This window comes from Brassica oleracea, chromosome C4 (assembly GCF_000695525.1).
Source record: "Brassica oleracea var. oleracea cultivar TO1000 chromosome C4, BOL, whole genome shotgun sequence".
Classification (NCBI taxonomy): Eukaryota; Viridiplantae; Streptophyta; class Magnoliopsida; order Brassicales; family Brassicaceae; genus Brassica; species Brassica oleracea.
In genome coordinates, this window is record NC_027751.1 from 1,649,670 (window position 1) to 1,672,529 (window position 22,860).

Sequence of the window (22,860 nt, forward strand, 5' to 3'; positions counted from 1 at the left end):
AGAGTTTTATTATTAGGGAGAGTAGATACTAGATTGTTAAATTTTAATAATGATTGTGAAAAATTAGACAAAATTAATATGTCTAAAATAAAATAAGCAAATCAAAGGTGGAGGCCACCAGATGCGATCAACCATATCTTCTTTCATGTCACATGCCGACGTCTCTCTATGCGTTAATAATTTAGTGCATTGACTTTGCATTTATACCAATCTTAAATCTTATTTTTATACACATGGATATAGTTTTGAGCCGAATATAAAATCATATCACAATTTACTAGTCAAATACTAAATATTCGTCGAATATGATTTGGAAATTACACAATGGGTTTCTTTCAAAGGTCAAGTCATAAAGTTTTTTTTTTTTTTTTTTTTTTTTTGATAATCCAGGTATCCGGATCTTAGTCCGACTATCCCACCGCGTCCAACTGGAACTGGCGAAGAAGGTCCTGGAAGCCAAACGGAAACCATGTTAAATCCGCTGTGACCGGGGCTCGAACTCGTGATGACGGGCACCTCAGCCGAGGTTCCTTTACCACCAGACCACGAGGCCCGGAAGTCATAAAGTTGAAAATTTTCAAAGTAAAATGGTATGTTCTTAGTATTTGTGTAGAACAAGTCAAATAATTACTTTTGTTTTGCTTATTACAAGGATTCTACTTTTGTGATAATAAATAGTCTTGATAATGTTTTTATCGTCGTTAATCTGATAAAGACATACATATTCCAACAAATTATTATTATTATTTTTCTTCTCTTTGCCAGTTCTTTTTACGTCATAGACAGAAAATCATAGACAAATCTTAACTGATTACTAGCTAGGGCAAATACATAACTACTTACAATCTATTATTTTCACTGGTAAGTGTATGTGTTGGTTTAGAATGTAGGGGTTTAGAATTTTTTGATTTTTACTTGCTAAATGTATGTATCGTCTAATTTACATCCACTTGATAGTTTCACTCACCCCACTAACTCGTGTCGTGGTCTTCTTCTTCAAACTTGTAGGGTCAAAAGTTGTGATGATAAATTTATATATATGAATGTTTTGAAGAAGAGGAGGGGTCCTCTATCATCAAAGAGACATGGATGGTTGTGCTGAAGTTTAAAGAGACAAGATCTCAATCGAAGATCTATCCGACTATACATATATCTTTAGGGTTATTGAGATTCAAAGCATGTCTACCCGACACATCGTGCATTACAATTTCATGATCACTCCATTCATCAAATCGTTTTTAGTCAACACCATGATCTTTTTGACTCTTGCGTCTCGATCTCTTTGATTACTAGATTGGATGTACATATATATATATATATATATATATATATATATATATATATATAAATTAATTTTTGTTTCCGTCTGGTTGATCTTCAAGGTAAAAATACGATATGCAAGACTATAAAATCAAGTGGGAATTTATTTTTCTTGATAACTAGTTAGAAACAGATTGTTTTGGCCGTGCATTTCATATTCCAAATATGTCAACAAGTAGTGTTGACCCGTGGCAAGTATTAGACTAGAATAAACTAAAATGATTCCATTCATTCAAATAAAGAATTTGAAAATTTGTTGATGTTGACATTCGATTCAGCCACTCTTCATAAAAGTGGTGGTATAGCAATTCTTATCACATAACTTATCTTAGGTAATCAAAACGGCATGATTTGTCTCATATATAGTTGTATGAGTAAAAATGTTCTATATTAGCTTAAGAGATTGAACATTAGTATGAAGCGATCAAATTTTTATATTTGAAATCAGTAGGAATCTTGTCATTGCTAACAGTCTGTTAACAAACAAAATAAAAAGTTTATTAAAAAGTGATAAGGGAAGATTGAAAAGGCCAAGAGCTCCGGCGTCCGGCTGCGCGTCTGAGCGCGTGCCGGCGCCGGTGGCTTCCCTTCTTCTTATTTCGTTCTTGTATCAGTGCGGTGTGGTCCGATCTGTAGTTCTCTCCGACATGCAAATGGATATGGGTTAGGGTTTTGCCCTGGGAAGAGCTCGGCTCTTGGCAAAACTTCTTTCTCTGGATTCATGGCGAGGATGTAGAATTAATCCGATCTTCAGTTCAGGGTTTGTGTGTTCCGGGATGCGGAGGCTCCCATAGCTCTAGCATCGCCGATAAAGTTCCTGGGTGGTGGAGGCTTCTTCAGCTCTGCGGCGCCGGCTAAGCTTCCGGAACGTGGAGGCTTCTACAGTTCCACCGTTGCCGGCTTTTGGTCCCTAAGCTCCATTTTAGGGTTTGGTTTCTTTTTCTAGGTTGGTTTTTAGTTATGCGATCTTGCTTTGGTTGCGGTGGTTGAGATCTCGTCGGAGGACGATTGAAGCTCTCCGGTGGTAAGAGTTGATGTTTGCGCGAAGCTCTCTTCTTGGTGTTTGTGTTGAACGTTGGCGGATGAGATCTCGAAGTATCGATTGATTCTCTCCGATTTAGACGCATGCGAGATGTTGGCGGTCGTGGTGAAGATGGTGTGGAGTGGAAAACCTGCGGTGTGATTTGGTGAACCGGTGGGTGGTTCTCCAGGGGTGGTCGAGGCGGAGGTGATGATGCGGTTCGAAGCGAAGGATTTCGGCCGACATCACCTTCCTTTGGGCCCAGGGCTCATTTATTGGGCTCATGCCATTTGTTGTTTGTTTAGTTGGCCCGTGTAATCTGGGCTCTGTAAGTCAATGGGCCTTGCCTTTTTATCAAATAAATTCTTGGCGGAAAAAAAAAAAAGATTGAAAAGGCCAAAAAGTGGGGAAAATGTTGAAATGAGGAGGACAATATGGAACCCACTAGAGCAATAAGAGGGCAAGATAATTTGGAGGGACCTTTCATGTGTGTCTACCATACTTAAGATACGTGTCGTGCAAAAAGATGACGATGATTGATAAATGGTGATGATGGGCATGACTATGGGAGGCAAATCTTTGGCAGAGAATCAAGTGAACATTGCCATGTCTTTGCCACTACCGCACAACCCCAAGTGCTAACAGTTTCCTATTCTTCTGCGAACGAATCTTACTGCCAAGTATACGTTAATTGATGTTGTTATAATCCCATTGAAATTTGGAAGTGTATGTGTATAAGTTATAGACAACAAAAAAACACTCAAACACATGTTATTATTATTCTTTGCCAGCCTTCTAAAACAACTAAACTATATGTGGGCGGTAAAATAACAATGCATGTGGTTGTGGTAGTATACACATTAATCAAATCCCTCATCTTCTTATCTTAATCCTTTAAAATCTTCATACAGATTTCTTTTCATTATTTTAATCCATTAACCAAAGTTTCTTTATTTCCTTCCTCGTTGTCTACTTATCAGAACATTACTTTAAAAGTTATTCTCCCCTAGGTTGGTTCACCAACCAATAGAAAATTGTCATTTTAAATCTAGTATCTTTTAATTAAGGAAACCAAATAACTTGCAAATTATATTATTTTTTCAAAATAAAATTTAAAAATAAATAAAAATAATATATAAAAAACAAATTCAAAAAAAAAAATGTTGTCAACAAAACATTAAACCCTAAATTCTAATACTAAATCCTAAACTCAAATCCTAAACCCTAAATCCTTGGGTAAACCCTAAATCCTTGAGTAAACCCCTAAACCCTTGGAAAAACACTAAACATGTTGTCAACAAAACACTAAACCCTAACTTTTTTAGAACTATTGTTATTTTTATTTATTTAATTTTTTATTTTTTATTTTAAAAGCATAATATAATTTGGCAAGTTATTTTATTTCCTTAATTAAAAGATACTAGATCTAAAATGACAACTTTCTATTGGTTGGTGAACCTAAAGATTTACCATAGGGGTGAACCCAAGAAAAAGTCTTACTTTAATCCCTCAAAACTTGCTTAGTCCGTAACTCAAAGCTAGATCCAAACTTTAGTTTTATTCTCTTTCTCTCTCCCTCTCTTTCTCTCCATCTTTTATTTCCCCTCCATTTCTAAGCTCATTGAAAACAAAAAAAAATATAAAAGTTAGAAACTTAGCACAATGGGTATGGTGAGAGAGTCACAGTTCCATGTTTTGGCTGTTGATGATAGTCACTTGGATCGGAAAATGATAGAGAGATTGCTGCAAAAGTCTTCATGTCAAGGTAAAACAGAACAAAAACCAAAATCTTTCAGTTATGTTCTTGGAGAAACATAGAAAAGATTCTAAAAACGCTTTTTTTTGTCGTATGTTTGCAGTAACTACAGTTGATACCGGCTCCAAAGCTCTAGAGTTTCTAGGTTTGAGAGAAAGTAACGACCCAAATGCACTCGAAACTCATCAGGTTCTGTTCTTTTTCATCATTCATTTGGTTTTTGTTCAAAATTTACAATCATCTTCTTGTTTTTTTGAATGTTTTGTTGGTTTTTGGGTTTAAGCAGGAAGTTGAAATAAATCTCATAATCACAGACTACTGTATGCCTGGCATGACTGGTTACGATTTGCTCAAGAAAGTTAAAGAATCAGCAGCGTTTAGAAGCATTCCTGTAGTAATAATGTCATCAGAGAACGTTCCTGCTAGAATCTCCAGGTAAAACCTCCATTTCATTTGATATGTGAATAGGCATTAGTATTACTTGAGCAACAAGTCTCCAGACCTAAAAAACATTAGCTGTGTAGTTTTCTTGCAATGGATGTGGTTTAAGTGTCCTGAAAATGTGAACTACAGATGTCTGGAAGAAGGAGCTGAAGAGTTTTTCTTGAAGCCAGTAAAGTTGGCTGATGTTACCAAGTTGAAACCTCACATGATGAAAACCAAGTTGAAGAAAGAAGGTGAGAAACCATCAGAAGAAGAGAATGCAACTTTGAAACCTGAAGAATCATTGGTGGTTGAAATGATCTTGCCTCTGAATCAAGAACTTGAGTTGGAACAAAAAGAACCAATGTTGAGTAGTAATAAGAGGAAAGCAATGGAAGAAGTGATATCTGCTGACCGGTCACGTCCTAAATACAATGACATCACAACCTCGGCCTGACCCGTTCGGTGTCCTCAATGCTTCAGAGTTTCTTTGCATAGGAATGTTTCTTCTGGTAAATACAGAGAGAATGAAGATGGAAGACAAATGTAGATGATGGTAATGGTAACAGTTGTTACTTGTATTTCATTATATGAAAAATCAGCAGATTCTCAGTTTTGATACTTGTTAGTTTCCTGGTTTAAAACAATCTCCAGAGTAAATAAAATCTACTTACTTTCTTGTTTATTTATTTATCCAAGTTTTGTCTCAGTTTTTGTTTGTTTTGAAGCAAAAGAAAATATGATTAAGCTCTATAAGACTTCTGAAGCATAATCATTCTTTTTTTATTTCCCCATATATAGTGGACCTCAAAACCGTTGCACTAGCAGCTACACTATGCCAGAAGCCCTCCTACATTTGAGTTTGGAGGCGGTATTCGACATAACGGATTGAGTTTCCAGTACCCTCAGATATGGAATTAGCAGCACAGCTACTAAGGCAATCCAAATGGACAGATACATGACCTAGAAGGACTTTATCCACTGCATTTGCAGCCGAAGCCAACACCTCAATATGGAATAAGCAACGGGTTTCACTATGGATAAGACAGCAAAATGGAGAAAGCATTGACCAACAGTTATGTCATAACTTTGACACAAACCAAGAATCCACATATTTGGTAACTAGCAAAAAACTTTTCTCACAGTACAAGTCTGGTTTGGTATTATAGCTATATTTTTGTCATCACTTCTCTTTTCATTAAGGAGATGGGACATGAACAAGGGCTAAGAAGCAGCATAAGATTCAGTAATCTTATAAAAACTGACTTACACACTTTGATGAAAACAAACACCATAAATGTGAAGTTAGTAACACAAGATGGCATTTTCCAGAGAAGATAACTAACACACACAGGCAAGGGATAACGTATACAAGGTGAATACAGAGAGGTTCAACAATCAAGTCCAGAAAGCAACTCAGAGAAGCAGAGAGAGCGGAAGCAAAGCACGGGATTTACGAAGCTGCAAATCTCCAAGTCCTGAAACGAAGAAAAGACTTGATGACTACATTTCTGATAAGAATAGCCTTATATTTGTCCCACATCGGAAACACAAAGCTTTTCTTAGTTGTATATAATAGATAAGTTTCTAGTGTTTGAACGTCGAGCTCGGTAGTGTGGGCTTGTAATCCAAGTGGAGACGACAAGATGATGGGACGTTGGGTCGATCTCATTGGGCCGGGTTTGGTTGGGCTTATTATGGCCTGCCCATTCCAAGTTGGGAGTTGAAGCATGCGGGCTTGAGCGAAGGCTCAGGTCACGTGTTTCTTATAGTGGGGGAGACTGCGTGAGGCTGGTTTCACAGAGCAGCGTACACCTCCCGCTCTTGACGGTGGAAGGATAACGGGCCTTCGCCTTCCAAGCCCACTATGATCCAATAAGCCGATTCCGATTGGACCATCATCTTTTTCTTTTTTTTTTTTTTGTATAAGCGAATCAGTTTTACGTCGTATAAATTTGCTGGCAAGAAGAACACGCCTGAATCACACAACTCGTTGTCTTCTGACACTGTGATTAACACATGGGAGCTTATGAACGCCACGACGAAGATTGGATTCATTTGCATTCTAAACCTAAGCATCCTCTGCGGAAACATCTGGCTGAAGAATCGTCTCTCTGGCTTAGATCCTCGCATCTTAAAAGAGAGCGTTATCTTCCTCCAAACTACTTGGCAAAAACACCAAACCGGTCACATGCAGCCACTCAAATCAAACGACTTCAATCAGCTTACAAGTGAGTTCTCATGAAGACCAAGGTTGCGTGAGACAGAAGACAACAATAACAAGATAGTATTGTACTTCACTAGCCTCAGATGAATTCGAAAGACGTATGAGGATTGCTGTTTTGTTTGGGCGGTATTGAGAGGGTTTAGGGTTGCAGTAGAGGAACGTGATATCTTAATGGACTCAGATTACAGGACAGAGCTTCAGATTTCACTTGGGGAAGAGAAACCGATTTGAATGCCTCAGGTTTTCGTAAAGAGGCATCCACATTGGTGGTGTTGAGGAGCTCAAGAAACTGAACGATGAAGGTGAATTGGGAATATATCTTAATCAAGATTCAAGAATACCTACCTGTATGGTAAGGAATTATGATTTGGAGAAGATTTATTCTTCTTTGGTGCTGGAATACATAACATAATAAGTTGTTCCAGAACCAACCAAGTTCCTATGTTGTTATTTGGACCACTCCTTGCTTTTATAAGTTAGTTTATTGTGGTTTGTCCCGAATGAGCATATGAAGTTTTAGTTTTTACTAAATTAATTTATACAAAAATAGAATGATGTCCATGTACTATAAAAAAAAATTTAGAATACATTAATACAAATATGGAATGTGGTTAGAAATTTTAAAATGACACTAAAGATTATAGGCTTCGGTATATAGAGCATTTACCAAAAAACTGAATATTTTGTAGGGGTTAACACATAGATTTTAAGAAAAATTCAAAAAATATGACAGTATTTTTTAATGCATAGTTGTATTATGAAATAACATATGATGAAGGTCTGAGAGGTTTGGAACTTTTGTTGTCTACGTTTCTCTAGAATAGTAATTTTATTGTGGTTTGTCAATTGATTTAAGAAGCATATGAAGTTTTACTAAATTAATTGATAAAAAAGTAGAACGATGTCCATGTAAAATGAAAGAGAGTTTAGAATACATTAATACAAATGTAGAATGTGGTTAGAAATTTTCAAATAACACTAAATATTATAGGCTTCGGTACATAGAGCATTTACCGAAAAACTGAATATTTTGTATGGTTAACACATAGATTTTGAGAAAAATTCAAAAAAATGACAATATTGTTTTAATGCATAGTTGTATCAAGAACTAACATATGATGGAGGTCAGAGAGGTTTGAAACCTTTGTTGTCACCGTTTCTCTAGAATACTGATTTTATCGTGGTTTGTCAACTCATTTAGGGAGCATATGAAGTTTTACTAAATTAATTGATAAAAAATAGAACGATGCCTATGTACCATGAAAGAGAGTTTAGAATACATTAATACAAATGTGGAATGTGGTTAGAAATTTTAAAATAACACTAAAGATTATAGGGTTAACACATAGATTTTGAGAAAAATTCAAAAAATATGACAGTATTGTTATTAATGCATAGTTGTATCATGAACTAACATATGAAGATGGCCAGAAAGGTTTGAAACATTTGGTGTCTCTGTTTCTCTAGAATAGCGATTTTATTGTGGTTTGTAAACTGATTTAGGGAGCATATGAAGTTTTACTAAATTAACTGATAAGAAATAGAATGATGCACATGTACCATGAAAGAGAGTTTAGAATACATCAATACAATTGTATAATGTGATTTGAAATTTTAAAACAACACTAAAGATTATAGGCTTCAGTACATAGAGCATTATAACACATAGATTTTGAGAATTTTTTTTTTAAAAATGAAAATATTGTTTTAATGCATAGTTGTATCATGAACTAACATATGATGCTGCCAGATAGGTTTAAAACCTATTTTTGTCTCTGTTTCTCTAGAATAACGATTTTATTGTGCTTTGTCCACTGATTTAGGAAGCATATAATATTTTACTGAATTAATTGATAAAACAATAGAATGATGCCCATGTACCATGAAAGATAGTTTAGAATACATTAATACAATGGTAAAATGTGGTTAGAAATTAACCATTTACCCAAAATTGAATATTTTGTAGATGTTATACTTAGATTTTGAGAAAAATTCAAAAACTATGACAATATTGTTTTAATGCATAGTTATATTATGAACTAACATATGATAATGTTCCGATAGGTTTGGAACCTTTGTTGTCTCCGTTTTTCTAGGATAGCGATTTTATTGTGGTTTGTCCCCTGATTTAGGGAACTTATGAAGTTTTACTAAATTAAATGATAAAAAAAAAGAGAACGATGTCCATGTACCATGTAAGATAGTTTAAAATACATTCATACAAACTTGGAATGTGGTTAGAAATTTCAAAAGAACACTAAAGATTATAAGCTTCAGTATATTACCATTTACCGAAAAACTGAATATTTTGTAGGGTAACACATAGCTTTTGAGAAAAATTCAAAAAAAATATGATAATATTGTTTTAATGTATAGTTGTATCATGAAATAACATATTATGTTGGTCAGAGAGGTTTGGAACCTTTTTTGTATCCATTTATCTAGAATAGTGATTTTATTGTGGTTAGTCCACTGATTTAGGGAGCATATGAATTTTACTAAATTAATTAATAAAAAATAAAACGATGCTCATGTACCTTGAAAGATAGTTTAGAATACATTAATACAATTGAAGAATGTGGTTAGAATTTTGTTAGAAAAAACACTAAAGATTATAGGGTTCAATATATTAACCATTTACCGAAAAATGAATATTTTGTAGAGGTTAACACATAGACTTTGAGAAAATTTCAAAAAATATGACAATATTATTTTAATGCATATTTATATCATGAACTAACATATGATGATGGTCAGAGAGGTTTGGAACCTTTGTTGTCTCCGTTTCTCTAGAATAGTGATTTCATTGTGGTTCGTCCCTTGATTTAAGGAGCATATAAAGGTTTACTAAATTAATTGATAAGAAAATAGAACGATGCCCATGTACCATATAAGAGAGTTTATAATACATTAATATAACTGTGGAATGTGGTTACAAATTTTAAAAAACACTAAAGATTATAGAGTTCAATATATTAACCATTTACCGAAAAATTGAATATTTTGTTGGGGTTAACACATAGATTTTGAGAAAAATTCAAAAATATGACAATATTGTTTTAATGCATAATTGTATCATGAACTAACATATGATGATGGTCAGAGAGGTTTGGAACCTTTGTTGTCTCCGTTTCTCTAGAATAGTGATTTCATTGTGGTTCGTCCCTTGATTTAAGGAGCATATAAAGGTTTACTAAATTAATTGATAAGAAAATAGAACGATGCCCATGTACCATATAAGAGAGTTTATAATACATTAATATAACTGTGGAATGTGGTTACAAATTTTAAAAAACACTAAAGATTATAGAGTTCAATATATTAACCATTTACCGAAAAATTGAATATTTTGTTGGGGTTAACACATAGATTTTGAGAAAAATTCAAAAATATGACAATATTGTTTTAATGCATAATTGTATCATGAACTAACATATGATGATGGTCATAGAGGTTTTGAACCTTTTTTGTCTACGTTTCTTTAGAATCGCGATTTATTGTGGTTTGTCTACTGATTTAGGGAGCATATGGAGTTTTACTAAATTAACTGATAAAAAATAGAACGATATCCATGTACCATGAAAGATAGTTTAGAATACATTAATACAAATGTACAATATGGTTAGAAATTTCAAAACAACACTAAAGATTATAGGCTTCAGTATATAGAGCATTTACCGAAAAACTGAATATTTTGTAGGAGTTAACACATAGATTTTGAAAAAAGTAAAAAAAAAATGACAATATTATTTTAATTCATAGTTATAATATGAAATTACATATGATGATGGTCATAGAGGTTTGGAACCCTTGTTATCTCCGTTTCTCTAGAATAGTGATTTTATTGTGGTTTGTCAACTGATTTACAGAGCATATGAAGTTTTACTAAATTAATTGATAAGAACATAGAATGATCCCCATGTACCATGAAAGAGAGTTTATAATAAATTAATACAAATGCAGAATGTGGTAAGAATTTTTTAAACAACACCAAAAATTATAGGCTTCAATATATAATCCATTTACCGAGAAACTGAATATTTTATAGGGGTTTAACACATAGATTTTGAGAAAAATTCAAAAAATATGACAATATTTTTTTAATGCATAGTTTTATGATGAAAAACATATGATGATGGTCTGAGAGGTTTGGAACCTTTGTTGTCTTCGTTTCTCTAGAATAGCAATTTTATTGTGGTTTGTCCCCTGATTTAAGGAGCATATGAAATTTTACTAAATTAATTGATAAAAATAGAAAAATACCCATGTACCACGAAAGAGAATTTAGAATACATTAATACAAATTTGGAATGTGGTTAGAAATTTTTAAATGACACTAAAGATTATAGGCTTCACAGTATATAGAGCATTTAACAAAAAACTAAATATTTTGTAGGGGTACACATAGATTTTAAGAAAAATTCAAAAAATATGACAATATTGTTTTAATGAATTGTTGTATAGTGAAATAATATATGATGATGGTATGAGAGGTTTGGAATCTCTGTTGTCTATGTTTCTCTATAATAGCGATTTTATTGTGGTTTGTCAACTGATTTAGGGAACATATGAAGTTTTAATAAATTAATTGATAAAAAATAGAATAATGCCCATGTACCATAAAAGAGAGTTTTCAATAAATTTATACAAATGTAGAATGTGGTTAGAAATTTAAAAACAATACTAAAAATTATAGGCTTCAGTATATTATCAATTTACCGAAAAATTGAATATTTTAAAGGGGTTAACACATAGATTTTGAGAAAAATTCAAAAAATATGACAATATTGTTTTAATGAATTTCTGTATCTTTAACTAATATATGATGATGGTCAGAGAGGTTTGGAACCTTTGTTGTCTCTGTTTCTCTCGTATAGCGATTTTGTCGTGGTTGTCCATTAATTTAAGGATCATATGTAGTTTTACTAAATTAATTGATAAAAATATAGAATGATGCCTATGTACCATGAAAGTGAGATTAGTATACGTTATTACAAATGTAGAATGTGGTTAGAAATTTAAAAAAAAACACTAAAGATTATAGGCTGAAGTATATAGAGCATTTACCGAAAAACTGAATATTTTGTAAGGGTTAACACATAGATTTTGAGAAAAATATGATAATATTGTTTTAATGCATCGTTATATAATGAAATAACATATGATGATGGTCAGAGAGGTTTGGAACATTTGTTGTCTCAGTTTCTCTATAATAGCGATTTTATTGTAGTTTGTCAACTGATTTGTGGAAAATATGAAGTTTTACTAATTTAATTGTTAAAAAATAGAACGATTCCTATGTACCTTGAAAGAGAGTTTAGACTACATTAATACAAATGTGAAATGTGGTTAGAAGTTTTAAAATAACAATAAAGATTACAGGTTTCAGTATATTATCCATTTACTAAAAAACTGAATATGTTGTAGGGGTGTTAACACATAGATTTTGAAAAAAAATCAACAAAATGAAAATATTATTTTAATACATAGTTGTACCATGAACTAACATATGATGATGGTCAGAGAGTTTTGGAACCTTTGTTGTCGCTGCTTCTCTAAAATACCGATTTTATTGTGGTTTGTCAACTGATTTAGGGAATATATCAAATTTTACTAAATTAATTGATAAAAAATAGAACGATGCCTATATCCCATGAAAGAGATTTTATAATAAATTAATACAAATGTGGAATGTGGTTAAAAATTTTTAAATGACACTAAAGATTATATGCTTAAGTATATAGAGCATTTACCGAAAAATTTAATATTTTGTAGGGGTTAACACATAGATTTTGAGAAAAAATCAACAAAATAATAATATTATTTTAATGCATAGTTGTATCATGAACTAATATATGATGATGGTCAGAGAGGTTTGGAACCTTTGTTGTCTCCGTTTCTCTAGAATGGCGATTTTATTATGGTTTGTCAACTGATTTAGGGAGTATATGAAGTTTTACTAAATTAATTGATAAAAAATATAATGATGCCAATGTACCCTGAAAGAGAGTTTAGAATACATTAATACAAATTTAGAATGTGGTTATAATTTTAAAATAACACTAAAGATTATAGGTTTCAGTATATAGAGCATTTACCGGAAAACTGAATATTTTGTAGGGGGTTAGTTAACACATAGATTTTGAGAAAAATTCAAAAAATATGACAATATTTTTTTAATGTATAGTTGTATCATGAACTAACATATGATGATGGTGAGAGAGGTTTGGAACTTTTGTTGTCTCCGTTTCTCTGAAATAGCGATTTTATTGTAGTTTGTCAACTGATTTAGGGAGCATATGAAGTTTTACTAAATTAATTGATAAAAAAATAGAACGATACCTATGTACAATGAAAGAGAGTTTAGAATGCATTAATGCAAATTTGGAATGTGTTTAGAAATTTTATAATGACACTAAATATTATAGGCTTCAGTATATAGATCATTTACCGAAAAACTAAATATTTTGCAGGTTAACACATAGATTTTGCAAAAAATTCAAAAAATATGACAATATTGTTTTAATGCATAGTTGTATCATGAAATAACATATGATGATGGTCTGAGAGGTTTGGAAACTTTGTTGACTCCGTTTTTCTATAGTAGAGGTTTGGAACCTTTGTTGTCTCCGTTTCCTATAATAGAGATTTTATTGTGGTTTGTCAACTGATCTAGGAAGCACTTGAAGTTTTACTAAATTAATTAGTAAACAATAGAACTATGCTTATGTGCCATGAAAGATAGTTTTGAATACATTAATACAAATGTAGAATGTGTTTAGAAATTTTAAAATAACACTAAAGATTATAGATTTCAGTATATTAACAATTTCGCGAAAAACTGAATATTTTGTAGAGGTTAGGAACCTTTGTTGTATCATAAACTAACATATGATGATGGTCTAAGAGGTTTGGAACCTTTGTTGTCCACGTTTCTCTAGAATAGCGATTATATTGTGGTTTGTCGACTGATTTAGGGAGCATATGAAGTTTTACTAAATTAATTGATAAAAAATTAGAACGATGCCGGTTTACCATGAAAGAGAGTTTAATATATACTAATACAAATGTAGAATGTGGTTAGAAATTTTAAAACAACACTAAAAATTACAGGATTCAGTATATTATCTATTTATCGAAAAACTGAATATTTTGTAGGGGTTAACGCGTATATTTTGAGAAAAATTCAAAAAATAGCAATATTGTTTTAATGCATAATTGTATCATGAACTAATATATGATTATAGTCATAGAGGTTTGGAACCTTTGTTATCTCCTTTTATCTAGAATAGCGATTTTATTGTGGTTTGTCCACTGATTAAGGGAGCATATGAAGTTTTACTATATTAATTGATAAACAAATAGAAGATGCTCATGTACCATGAAAGGAAGTTTAGAATACATTAATACAAATATAGAATGTGGTTAGAAATTTTAAAATAACACTAAAAATTATAGGCTTCAGTATATAGAGCATTTTACCAAAAAACTGAACATTTTGTAGGGTTAACACATAGATTTTGACAAAAATTCAACAAAATGATAATATTGTTTTAATGCATAGTTGTATGATGAACTAAAATATGATGATGGTCAGAGAGGTTTGGAACCTTTCTTGTCTCCGTTTCTCTATAATAGCGATTTTATTGTGGTTTGTCAACTGATTTAGGTAGCATATGAAGTTTTTCTAAATTAATTGTAAAAAAAATATAACGATGCCTATTTACCGTGAAAGAGAGTTTAGAATACATTTATAGAAATGTAGAATGTGGTTAGAAATTTTTAAAACAACAATAAAAATTATATGCTTCAGTATATATACCATGAAAGAGAGTTTTGAAACCTTTGTTGTCTCTGCTTCTCTATAATACTGATTTTATTATGAGTTGTCAACTGATTTAGTGAGCATAATAAATTTTACTAAATTAATTGATAAAAAAAATAGAATGATGCCTATGTACCATGAAAGAGGGTTTAGAATACATTAATATAAATATAAAATGTGGTTAGAAATTTTAAAATAACACTAAAGATTATAGGCTTCAGTATACAAAGCATTTACCGAAAAATTGAATATTTTGTAGGGGTTAACACATAGATTTTGAGAAAAATTCAAAAAAGATGAAAATTGTTTTAATGCATAGTTGTATCATAAACTAATATTATATGATGGTCATAGAGGTTTAGAACCTTTGTTGTCTCCGTTACTCTAGAATAGAGATTTTATTGTGGTTTGTCAACTGATTTAGGGAACATATGAATTTTTAATAAATTAATTGATAAAAAAATAGAATTATGCCCATGTACCATGACAGAGAGTTTTGAATAAATTTATACAAATGCAGAATGTGGTTAGAAATTTTAAAACAACACTAAAAATCATAGGCTTCAGTATATTTTCTATTTACCGAAAAACTGAATATTTTATAGGGGGGTTAACACATAGATTTTGAGAAAAATTCAAAAAATATTACAATATTGTTTTAATGCATTTTTGTATCTTTAACTAACATATGATGATGGTCAGAAAGGTTTGGAACCTTTGTTGTCTCCATTTCTCTCGAATAGCGATTTTGTTGTGGTTTGTCCATTAATTTAAGGAGCATATGTAGTTTTACTAAATTAATTGATAAAAATATAGAATGATGCCTATGTACCATGAAAGCGAAGTTAGAATACATTAATACAAATGTAGAATGTGGTTAGAAATTTTAAAATAACACCAAAGATTATAGGCTTCAGTATATCGAGCATTTACCGAAAACCTGAATATTTTGTAGGGGTTCACACATAGATTTTGAGAAAAATATGAAAATATTGTTTTAATGCATAGTTGTATCATGAACTAACATATGATGATGGCCAGAGAGGTTTGAAACCTTTGTTGTCTCCGTTTCTCTAGAACAGCGATTTTATTGTGGTTTGTCAATTGATTTATGGAACATATGAAGCTTTACTAAATTAATTGATAAAAAATAAAACGATGCCTATGTACAATGAAAGAAAGTTTAGAATACATTAATACAAATGTGGAATGCAGTTAGAAATTTTAAAATAACACTAAAGATTATAGGCTGCAGTATATAGAGCATTTACTGAAAAAACTGAATATTTAATAAGGGTTAACACATAGATTTTAAGAAAAATTCAAAAATATGAAAATATTGTTTTGATGCATAGTTGTATCACGAAATAACATATGATGATGGTCTGAGAGGTTTCGAACCTTTGTTGTCTCCGTTTCCCTAGAATAGCGATTTTATTGTGGTTTGTCAACTGATTTAGGGAGCATATGAAATTTTACTAAATTAATTGATTAAAAATTGAACGATTCCGGTTTACCTTAAAAGAGAGTTTAATATACGTTAATAGAAATATAGAATATGGTTAGAAATTTTAAAACAACTAAAAACTATAGGATTCGGTATATTATCTATTTACCGAAAAACTGAATATTTTGTCGGGGTTAATACAGAATTTGAGAAAAATTCAAAAAATGGCAATATTGTTTTAATGCATAATTGTATCATGAAATAATATATGATGATGGTCAGAGAGGTTTGAGACCTTTGTTATCTTCGTTTATCTAGAATAGCGATTTTATTGTGGTTTGTCAAATGATTTAGGGAGCATATGAAGTTTTACAAAATTAATTGATAAAAAAATAGAATGATACCCATGTACCCTAAAAGAAGGTTTACAATACATTAATACAAATTTAAAATGTGGTTATAAATTTTAAAATAACAATAAAGATTATAGGCTTCAGTATATAGAGCATTTTACCAAAAAACTGAATATTTTGTAGGGGTTAACAAATAGATTTTGAGAAAAATTCAAAAAATATGACAATATTGTTTTAATGCATAGTTGTATAATGAACTAACATGCAATAATGGTCAGAGAGCTTTCAAACCTTTGCTGTCTCCGTTTCTCTAGAATAGCAAATTTATTGTGGTTTGTCAACTGATTTAGGATATGAAGTTTTACTAAATTAATCAATAAAAAATATAATGATGTCTATGTACCATGAAAGAGAGTTTAGAATACATTAATACAAATATGGAATGTGGTTAGAAATTTTAAAATGACACTAATGATTATAGGCGTCAATATATAGAGCTTTTACTAAAAAACTGAATATTTTGTAGGGGTTAACACATAGGTTTTAAGAAAAATTCAAAAAATATGACAGTATTTTTTTAATGCATAGTTGTATCATGAAATAACATATGATGATGGTCTGCGAGGTTTAGAACTTTTGTTGTCTACGTTTGTCTAGAATAGTAATTTTACTGTGGTTTGTCAACTGATTTAACAAGCATATGAAGTTTTACTAAATTAATTGATAAAAAAACAGAACGATGCCGATATACCATGAAAAACGAGTATAGTATACATTAATACAAATGTAGAATGTGGTTAGAAATTTTAAAACAACACTAAAGATTATAGATTTCAGTATATTAACAATGTACCGAAAAAGTGAATATTTTGTAGGGGTTAACACATAGATTTTGAGAAAAATTCAAAAAATGACAATATTGTGTTGATGTATAGTTGTATCACTAACTAACATATGATGATGGTCAGAGAGGTTTGGAACCTTTGTTGTCTCCATTTTTCTATAATAGCGATTTTATTGTGGTTTGTCAAATTGATAAAAAAATAGAATGATGCTCATGTACCATGAAAGAGAGTTTAGAATACATTAACACAAATGTAGAATGTGGTCAAATTTTTTAAAATAACACTAAAGATTATAGGTTTCAGTATATAAATCATTTACCGAAAAACTATATATATTGTATGGGTTAACACATAGATTTTGAGAAAAAAATACATGTATAGTTGTATCATGAACTAACATATGATATTGGTCAGAGAAGTTTGGAACCTTTGTTGTCTCTGTTTCTCTATAATAGCTATTTTATTGTGGTTTGCCAACTGATTTAGGGAGCATATGATGTTTTACAAAATTAATTGATAAAAAAATAGAATGATGCCCATGTACCCTAAATGAGAGTTTATAATACATTAATACAAATTTAAAATGTGGTTATAAATTTTAAAATAACAATAAAGATTATAGTCTTCAGTATATAGAGCATTTTACCGAAAAACTGAATATTTTGTAGGGGTTAACAAATAGATTTTGAGAAAAATTCAAAAAATGACAATATTGTGTTGATGTATAGTTGTATCACGAACTAACATATGATGATGGTAAGAGAGGTTTGGAACTTTTGTTGTCTCTGTTTCTCCAAAATAACGATTTTATTGTGGTTTGACAACTGATTTAAGGAGCATATGAAGTTTTACTAAATTAATTGAATATGAAGTTTTACTAAATTAATCAATAAAAAATAGAATGATGTCTATGTACCATAAAAGAGAGTTTAGAATACATTAATACAAATATGGAATGTGGTCAAAATTTTTAAAATAACACTAAAGATTATAGGCTTCAGTATATAGAGCTTTTACCAAAAAACTGTATATTTTGTAGGGGTTAACACATAGATTTTAAGAAAAATTCTAAAAATATGACAGTATTTTTTTAATGTATAGTTGTATCATGAAATAACATATGATGATGGTCTGCGAGGTTTGGAACTTTTGTTGTCTACGTTTCTCTAGCATAGTAATTTTATTATGGTTTGTCAACTGATTTAAGAAGCATATGAAGTTTTACTAAATTAATTGATAAAAAAAACAGAACGATGCCGATGTACCATGAAAAAAGAGTATAGTATACATTAATACAAATGTAGAATGTGGTTAGAAATTTTAAAACAACACTAAAGATTATAGATTTCAGTATATTATCAATTTACCGAAAAACTGAATATTTTGTAGTGGTTAACACATAGATTTTGACAAAAATTCAAAAAAATGACAATATTGTGTTGATGTATAGTTGTATCACGAACTAACATATGATGATGGTCACAGAGGTTTGGAACTTTTGTTGTCTCTGTTTCTCCAAAATAACGATTTTATTGTGGTTTGACAACTGATTTAAGGAGCATATGAAGTTTTACTAAATTAATTGATAAAAAATAGAATGATGCTCATGTACCATGAAAGAGAGTTTAAAATAGATTAATACAAATGTAGAATGTGGTCAAAATTTTTAAAATAACACTAATGATGCTCATGTACCATGAAAGAGAGTTTAAAATAGATTAATACAAATGTAGAATGTGGTCAAAATTTTTAAAATAACACTAAATATTATAAGCTTCAGTATATAAATCATTTACTGAAAAACTGTATATATATTGTATGGTTTAACACATAGATTTTGAGAAAAAAATGAAAAAATATAACAATATTGTTTTAATGTATAGTTGTATCATGAACTAACATATGATGATGGTCAGAGAAGTTTGGAACCTTTGTTGTCTAAATATGACAATATTGTTTTAATGTATAGTTGTATCATGAACTAACATATGATGATGATCAGAGAAGTTTGGAACTTTTGTTGTCTCCGTTTCTCTATAATAGCTATTTTATTGTGGTTTGTCAACTGATTTAGGGAGCATATGAAGTTTTACTAAATTAATTGTTAAAAATAGAACGATGCCTATGTACCATGAAAGAGAATTTAGACTATATTAATACAAATGTGGAATATGGTTAAAAATTTTAAAATAACACTAAAGATTATAGACTTAAGTATATTATCCATTTACTTAAAAACTGAATATTTTGTAGGGGTTAACACATAGATTTTGAGAAAAATTCAAAAAATAAGACAATATTGTTTTAATGCATATTTGTATCTTGAACTAACATGTGATGATGGTCAGAGAGGTTTAGAATTTTTTTTGGCCCCATATCTCTGTAATAGCGATTTTATTGTGGTTTGTCGACTAATTTAGGGAGCATATGAAGTTTTACTAAATTAATTGTTAAAAAATAGAACGATGCCTATGTACCATGAAAGAGAGTTTTGAATACATTAATACAAATGTAGAATGTGGTTAGAAATTTTAAAATAACACTATAGATTATAAGCTTCAATATATAGAGCATTTACCGAAAAACGGAATATTTTGTAGGGGTTAACACATAGATTTTGAGAAAAATTCAAAAAATATGATAATATTTTTTTAATGCATAGTTGTATCATGAAGTAACATATGATGATGGTCAGAGAGGTTTGACTTTTTTTGTCTCTGTTTCTCTATAATAGCGATTTTATTGTGGTATGTCAACTGATTTAGGGAGCATATGAAGTTTTACCAAATTAATTGTTAAAAAAATAAACGATGCCTATGTACCATGAAAGAGAGATTAGAATACATTAATACAAAAATGGAATGTGGTCAGAAATTTTAAAATAACGATAAAGATTATAGGCTTCCGTATATAGAACATTTACCGAAAAACAGAATATTTTGTAGGGGTTAACACATAGATTTTGAGAAAAATTCAAAAAATGACAATATTGTTTTGATGCATGGTTGTATCATGAACTAACATATGATGATGGTCAGAGAGGTTTTGAACCTTTGTTGTCTCTGCTTCTCTAGAATAGCGATTTTATTGTGGTTTGTCAACTGATTTAAGGAGCATATGAAGTTTTACTAAATTAATTGTTAAAAAATAGAACGATGCCTATGTACCATGAAAGAGAGATTAGAATACATTAATACAAAAATGGAATGTGGTCAGAAATTTTAAAATAACGATAAAGATTATAGGCTTCCGTATATAGAACATTTACCGAAAAACAGAATATTTTGTAGGGGTTAACACATAGATTTTGAGAAAAAAATTAAAAATATAAAAATATTGTTTTAATGCATAGTTGTATCATAAACTAACATATGATGATGGTCATAGAAGTTTGGAACCTTTGTTGTCTCTGTTACTCTAGAATAGCGATTTTATTGTGGTTTGTCAACTGATTTAGGGAAAATATGAAGTTTTAATAAATTAATTGATAAAAAAAATTAAAATGATGCCCATGTACCATGAAAGAGAAGTTAAAATACATTTATACAAACATAGAATGTTGTCAGAAATTTTAAAACAACAATAAAAATTATAGGCTTCAGTATACTATCCATTTACCGAAAAACAGAATATTTTATAGGGGTTAACACATAGATTTTGAGAAAATTTTAAAAAATATGACCATATTGTTTTAATGCATATTTGTATCTTTAACTAACATATGATGATGGTCAGAGAGGTTTCGAACCTTTGTTGTCTCCGTATCTCTCGTATAGCGATTTTATTGTGGTTTGTCCACTAATTTAATGAGCATATGAAGTTTTACTAAATTAATTGATAAAAAAGTAGAATGATTCCTATGTACCATAAAAGAGATTTTAGAATCCATTAATACAAATGTGGAATGTGGTTAAAAATTTTAAAATAACACTAAAGATTATAGGTTTCAGTATATAGAGCATTTACCGAAAAACTGAATATTTTGTAGGGGTTAACACATAGATTTTGAAAAAAATTCAAAAAATATGACAATATTGTTTTAATTCATAATTGTATCATGAACTAATATATGATGATGGTAAGAGAGGTTTGGAACCATTGTTGTCTCCGTTTCTCTAGAATAGCGATTTTATTATGGTTTGTCAACTGATTTAGGGAGCATATGAAGTTTTACTAAATTAATTGATAAAAAAATAGAATGATGTCCATGTACCCTAAAAGAGAGTTTATAATACATTAATACAAATTGAGAATATGGTTATAAATTTTAAAATAACAATAAAGATTATAGGCTTCAGTATATTGAGCATTTTACCTAAAAACTGAATATTTTGTAGTGGTTAACAAATAAATTTTGAGAAAAATTCAAAAAATATGACAATATTGTTTTAATACATAGTAGTGTCATGAACTAATATATGATGATGGTCAGAGAGGTTTTGAACCTTTGCTGTCTCCGTTTCTCTATAATAGCTATTTTATTGTGGTTTATCAACTGATTTAGGATATGAAGTTTTACTAAATTAATCAATAAAAAATAGAATGATGCCTATGTACTATGAAAGATAGTTTAGAATACATTAATACAAATATGGAATATGGTTAGAAATTTTAAAATGACACTAAAGATTATTGGCTTCAGTATATAGAGTTTTTACCAAAAAACTGAATATTTTGTAAGGGTTAACACATTTATTTTGAGAAAAATTCAAAAAATATGACAATATTTTTTTAATTCATAGTTATATCATGAACTAATATATGATGATGTTCAGAGAGGTTTGGAACCTTAGTTGTCTCCGTTTCTCTAGAATAGCGATTTTATTATGGTTTGTCAACTGATTTAGGGAGCATATGAAGTTTTACTAAATTAATTGATAAAAAAATAGAATGATGCCCATGTACCCTAAAAAAGAGTTTATAATACATTAATACAAATTTAAAATGTGGTTATAAATTTTAAAATAACAGTAAAGATTATAGGCTTCAGTATATAGAGCATTTTACCGAAAAACTGAATATTTTGTAGGGGTTAACAAATAGATTTTGAGAAAAATTCAAAAAATATGACAATATTGTTTTAATGCATAGTTGTATAATGAACTAATATGCGATAATGGTCAGAGAGGTTTCGAACCTTTGTTGTCTCCGTTTCTCTAGAATAGTAATTTTATTGTGGTTTGTCAACTGATTTAGGATATGAAGTTTTACTAAATTAATCAATAAAAAATAGAATGATGCCTATGTATCATGAAAGAGAGTTTAGAATACATTAATACAAATATGGAATGTGGTTAAAAATTTTAAAATGACACTAACGATTATAGGCGTTAGTATATAGAGCTTTTAACAAAAAACTGAATATTTTGTAGGGGTTAACACATAGATTTTAAGAAAAATTCAAAAAATATGACAGTATTCTTTTAATGCATAGTTGTATCATGAAATAACATATGATGATGGTCTACGAGGTTTGGAACTTTTGTTGTCTACGTTTGTCTAGAATAGTAATTTTATTGTGGTTTGTCAACTGATTTAACAAGCATATGAAATTTTACTAAATTAATTAATAAAAAACAGAACGATGCCGATGTACCATGAAAAAAGAGTATAGTATACATTAATACAAATGTAGAATGTGGT

The 22,860-nt window shown here is 30.2% G+C and overlaps 1 protein-coding gene across 1 annotated transcript; it reads left to right on the forward strand.

Moving 5' to 3' along the window:
* The first annotated feature begins 3,857 nt into the window (after window positions 1–3,857).
* Window positions 3,858–5,205, forward strand: LOC106339761 (two-component response regulator ARR8-like). Its single transcript, XM_013778632.1, has 4 exons — window positions 3,858–4,106; window positions 4,201–4,286; window positions 4,384–4,532; window positions 4,671–5,205. Exons 1-4 carry the CDS (start codon window positions 4,004–4,006, stop codon window positions 4,975–4,977), a joined length of 645 nt encoding a protein of 214 aa, XP_013634086.1. The 5' UTR covers window positions 3,858–4,003; the 3' UTR covers window positions 4,978–5,205.
* The last annotated feature ends 17,655 nt before the right edge of the window (window positions 5,206–22,860 follow it).

Coding starts and splice junctions, on each gene's coding strand:
- LOC106339761 (XM_013778632.1), top strand. CDS start 4,004: ATGGGTATGGTGAGAGAGTCACAGTTCCATGTTTTGGCTGTTGATGAT. Junction 4,107..4,200: donor GCAAAAGTCTTCATGTCAAG/GTAAAACAGAAC, acceptor GTATGTTTGCAG/TAACTACAGTTGATACCGGC. Junction 4,533..4,670: donor GTTCCTGCTAGAATCTCCAG/GTAAAACCTCCA, acceptor TGTGAACTACAG/ATGTCTGGAAGAAGGAGCTG.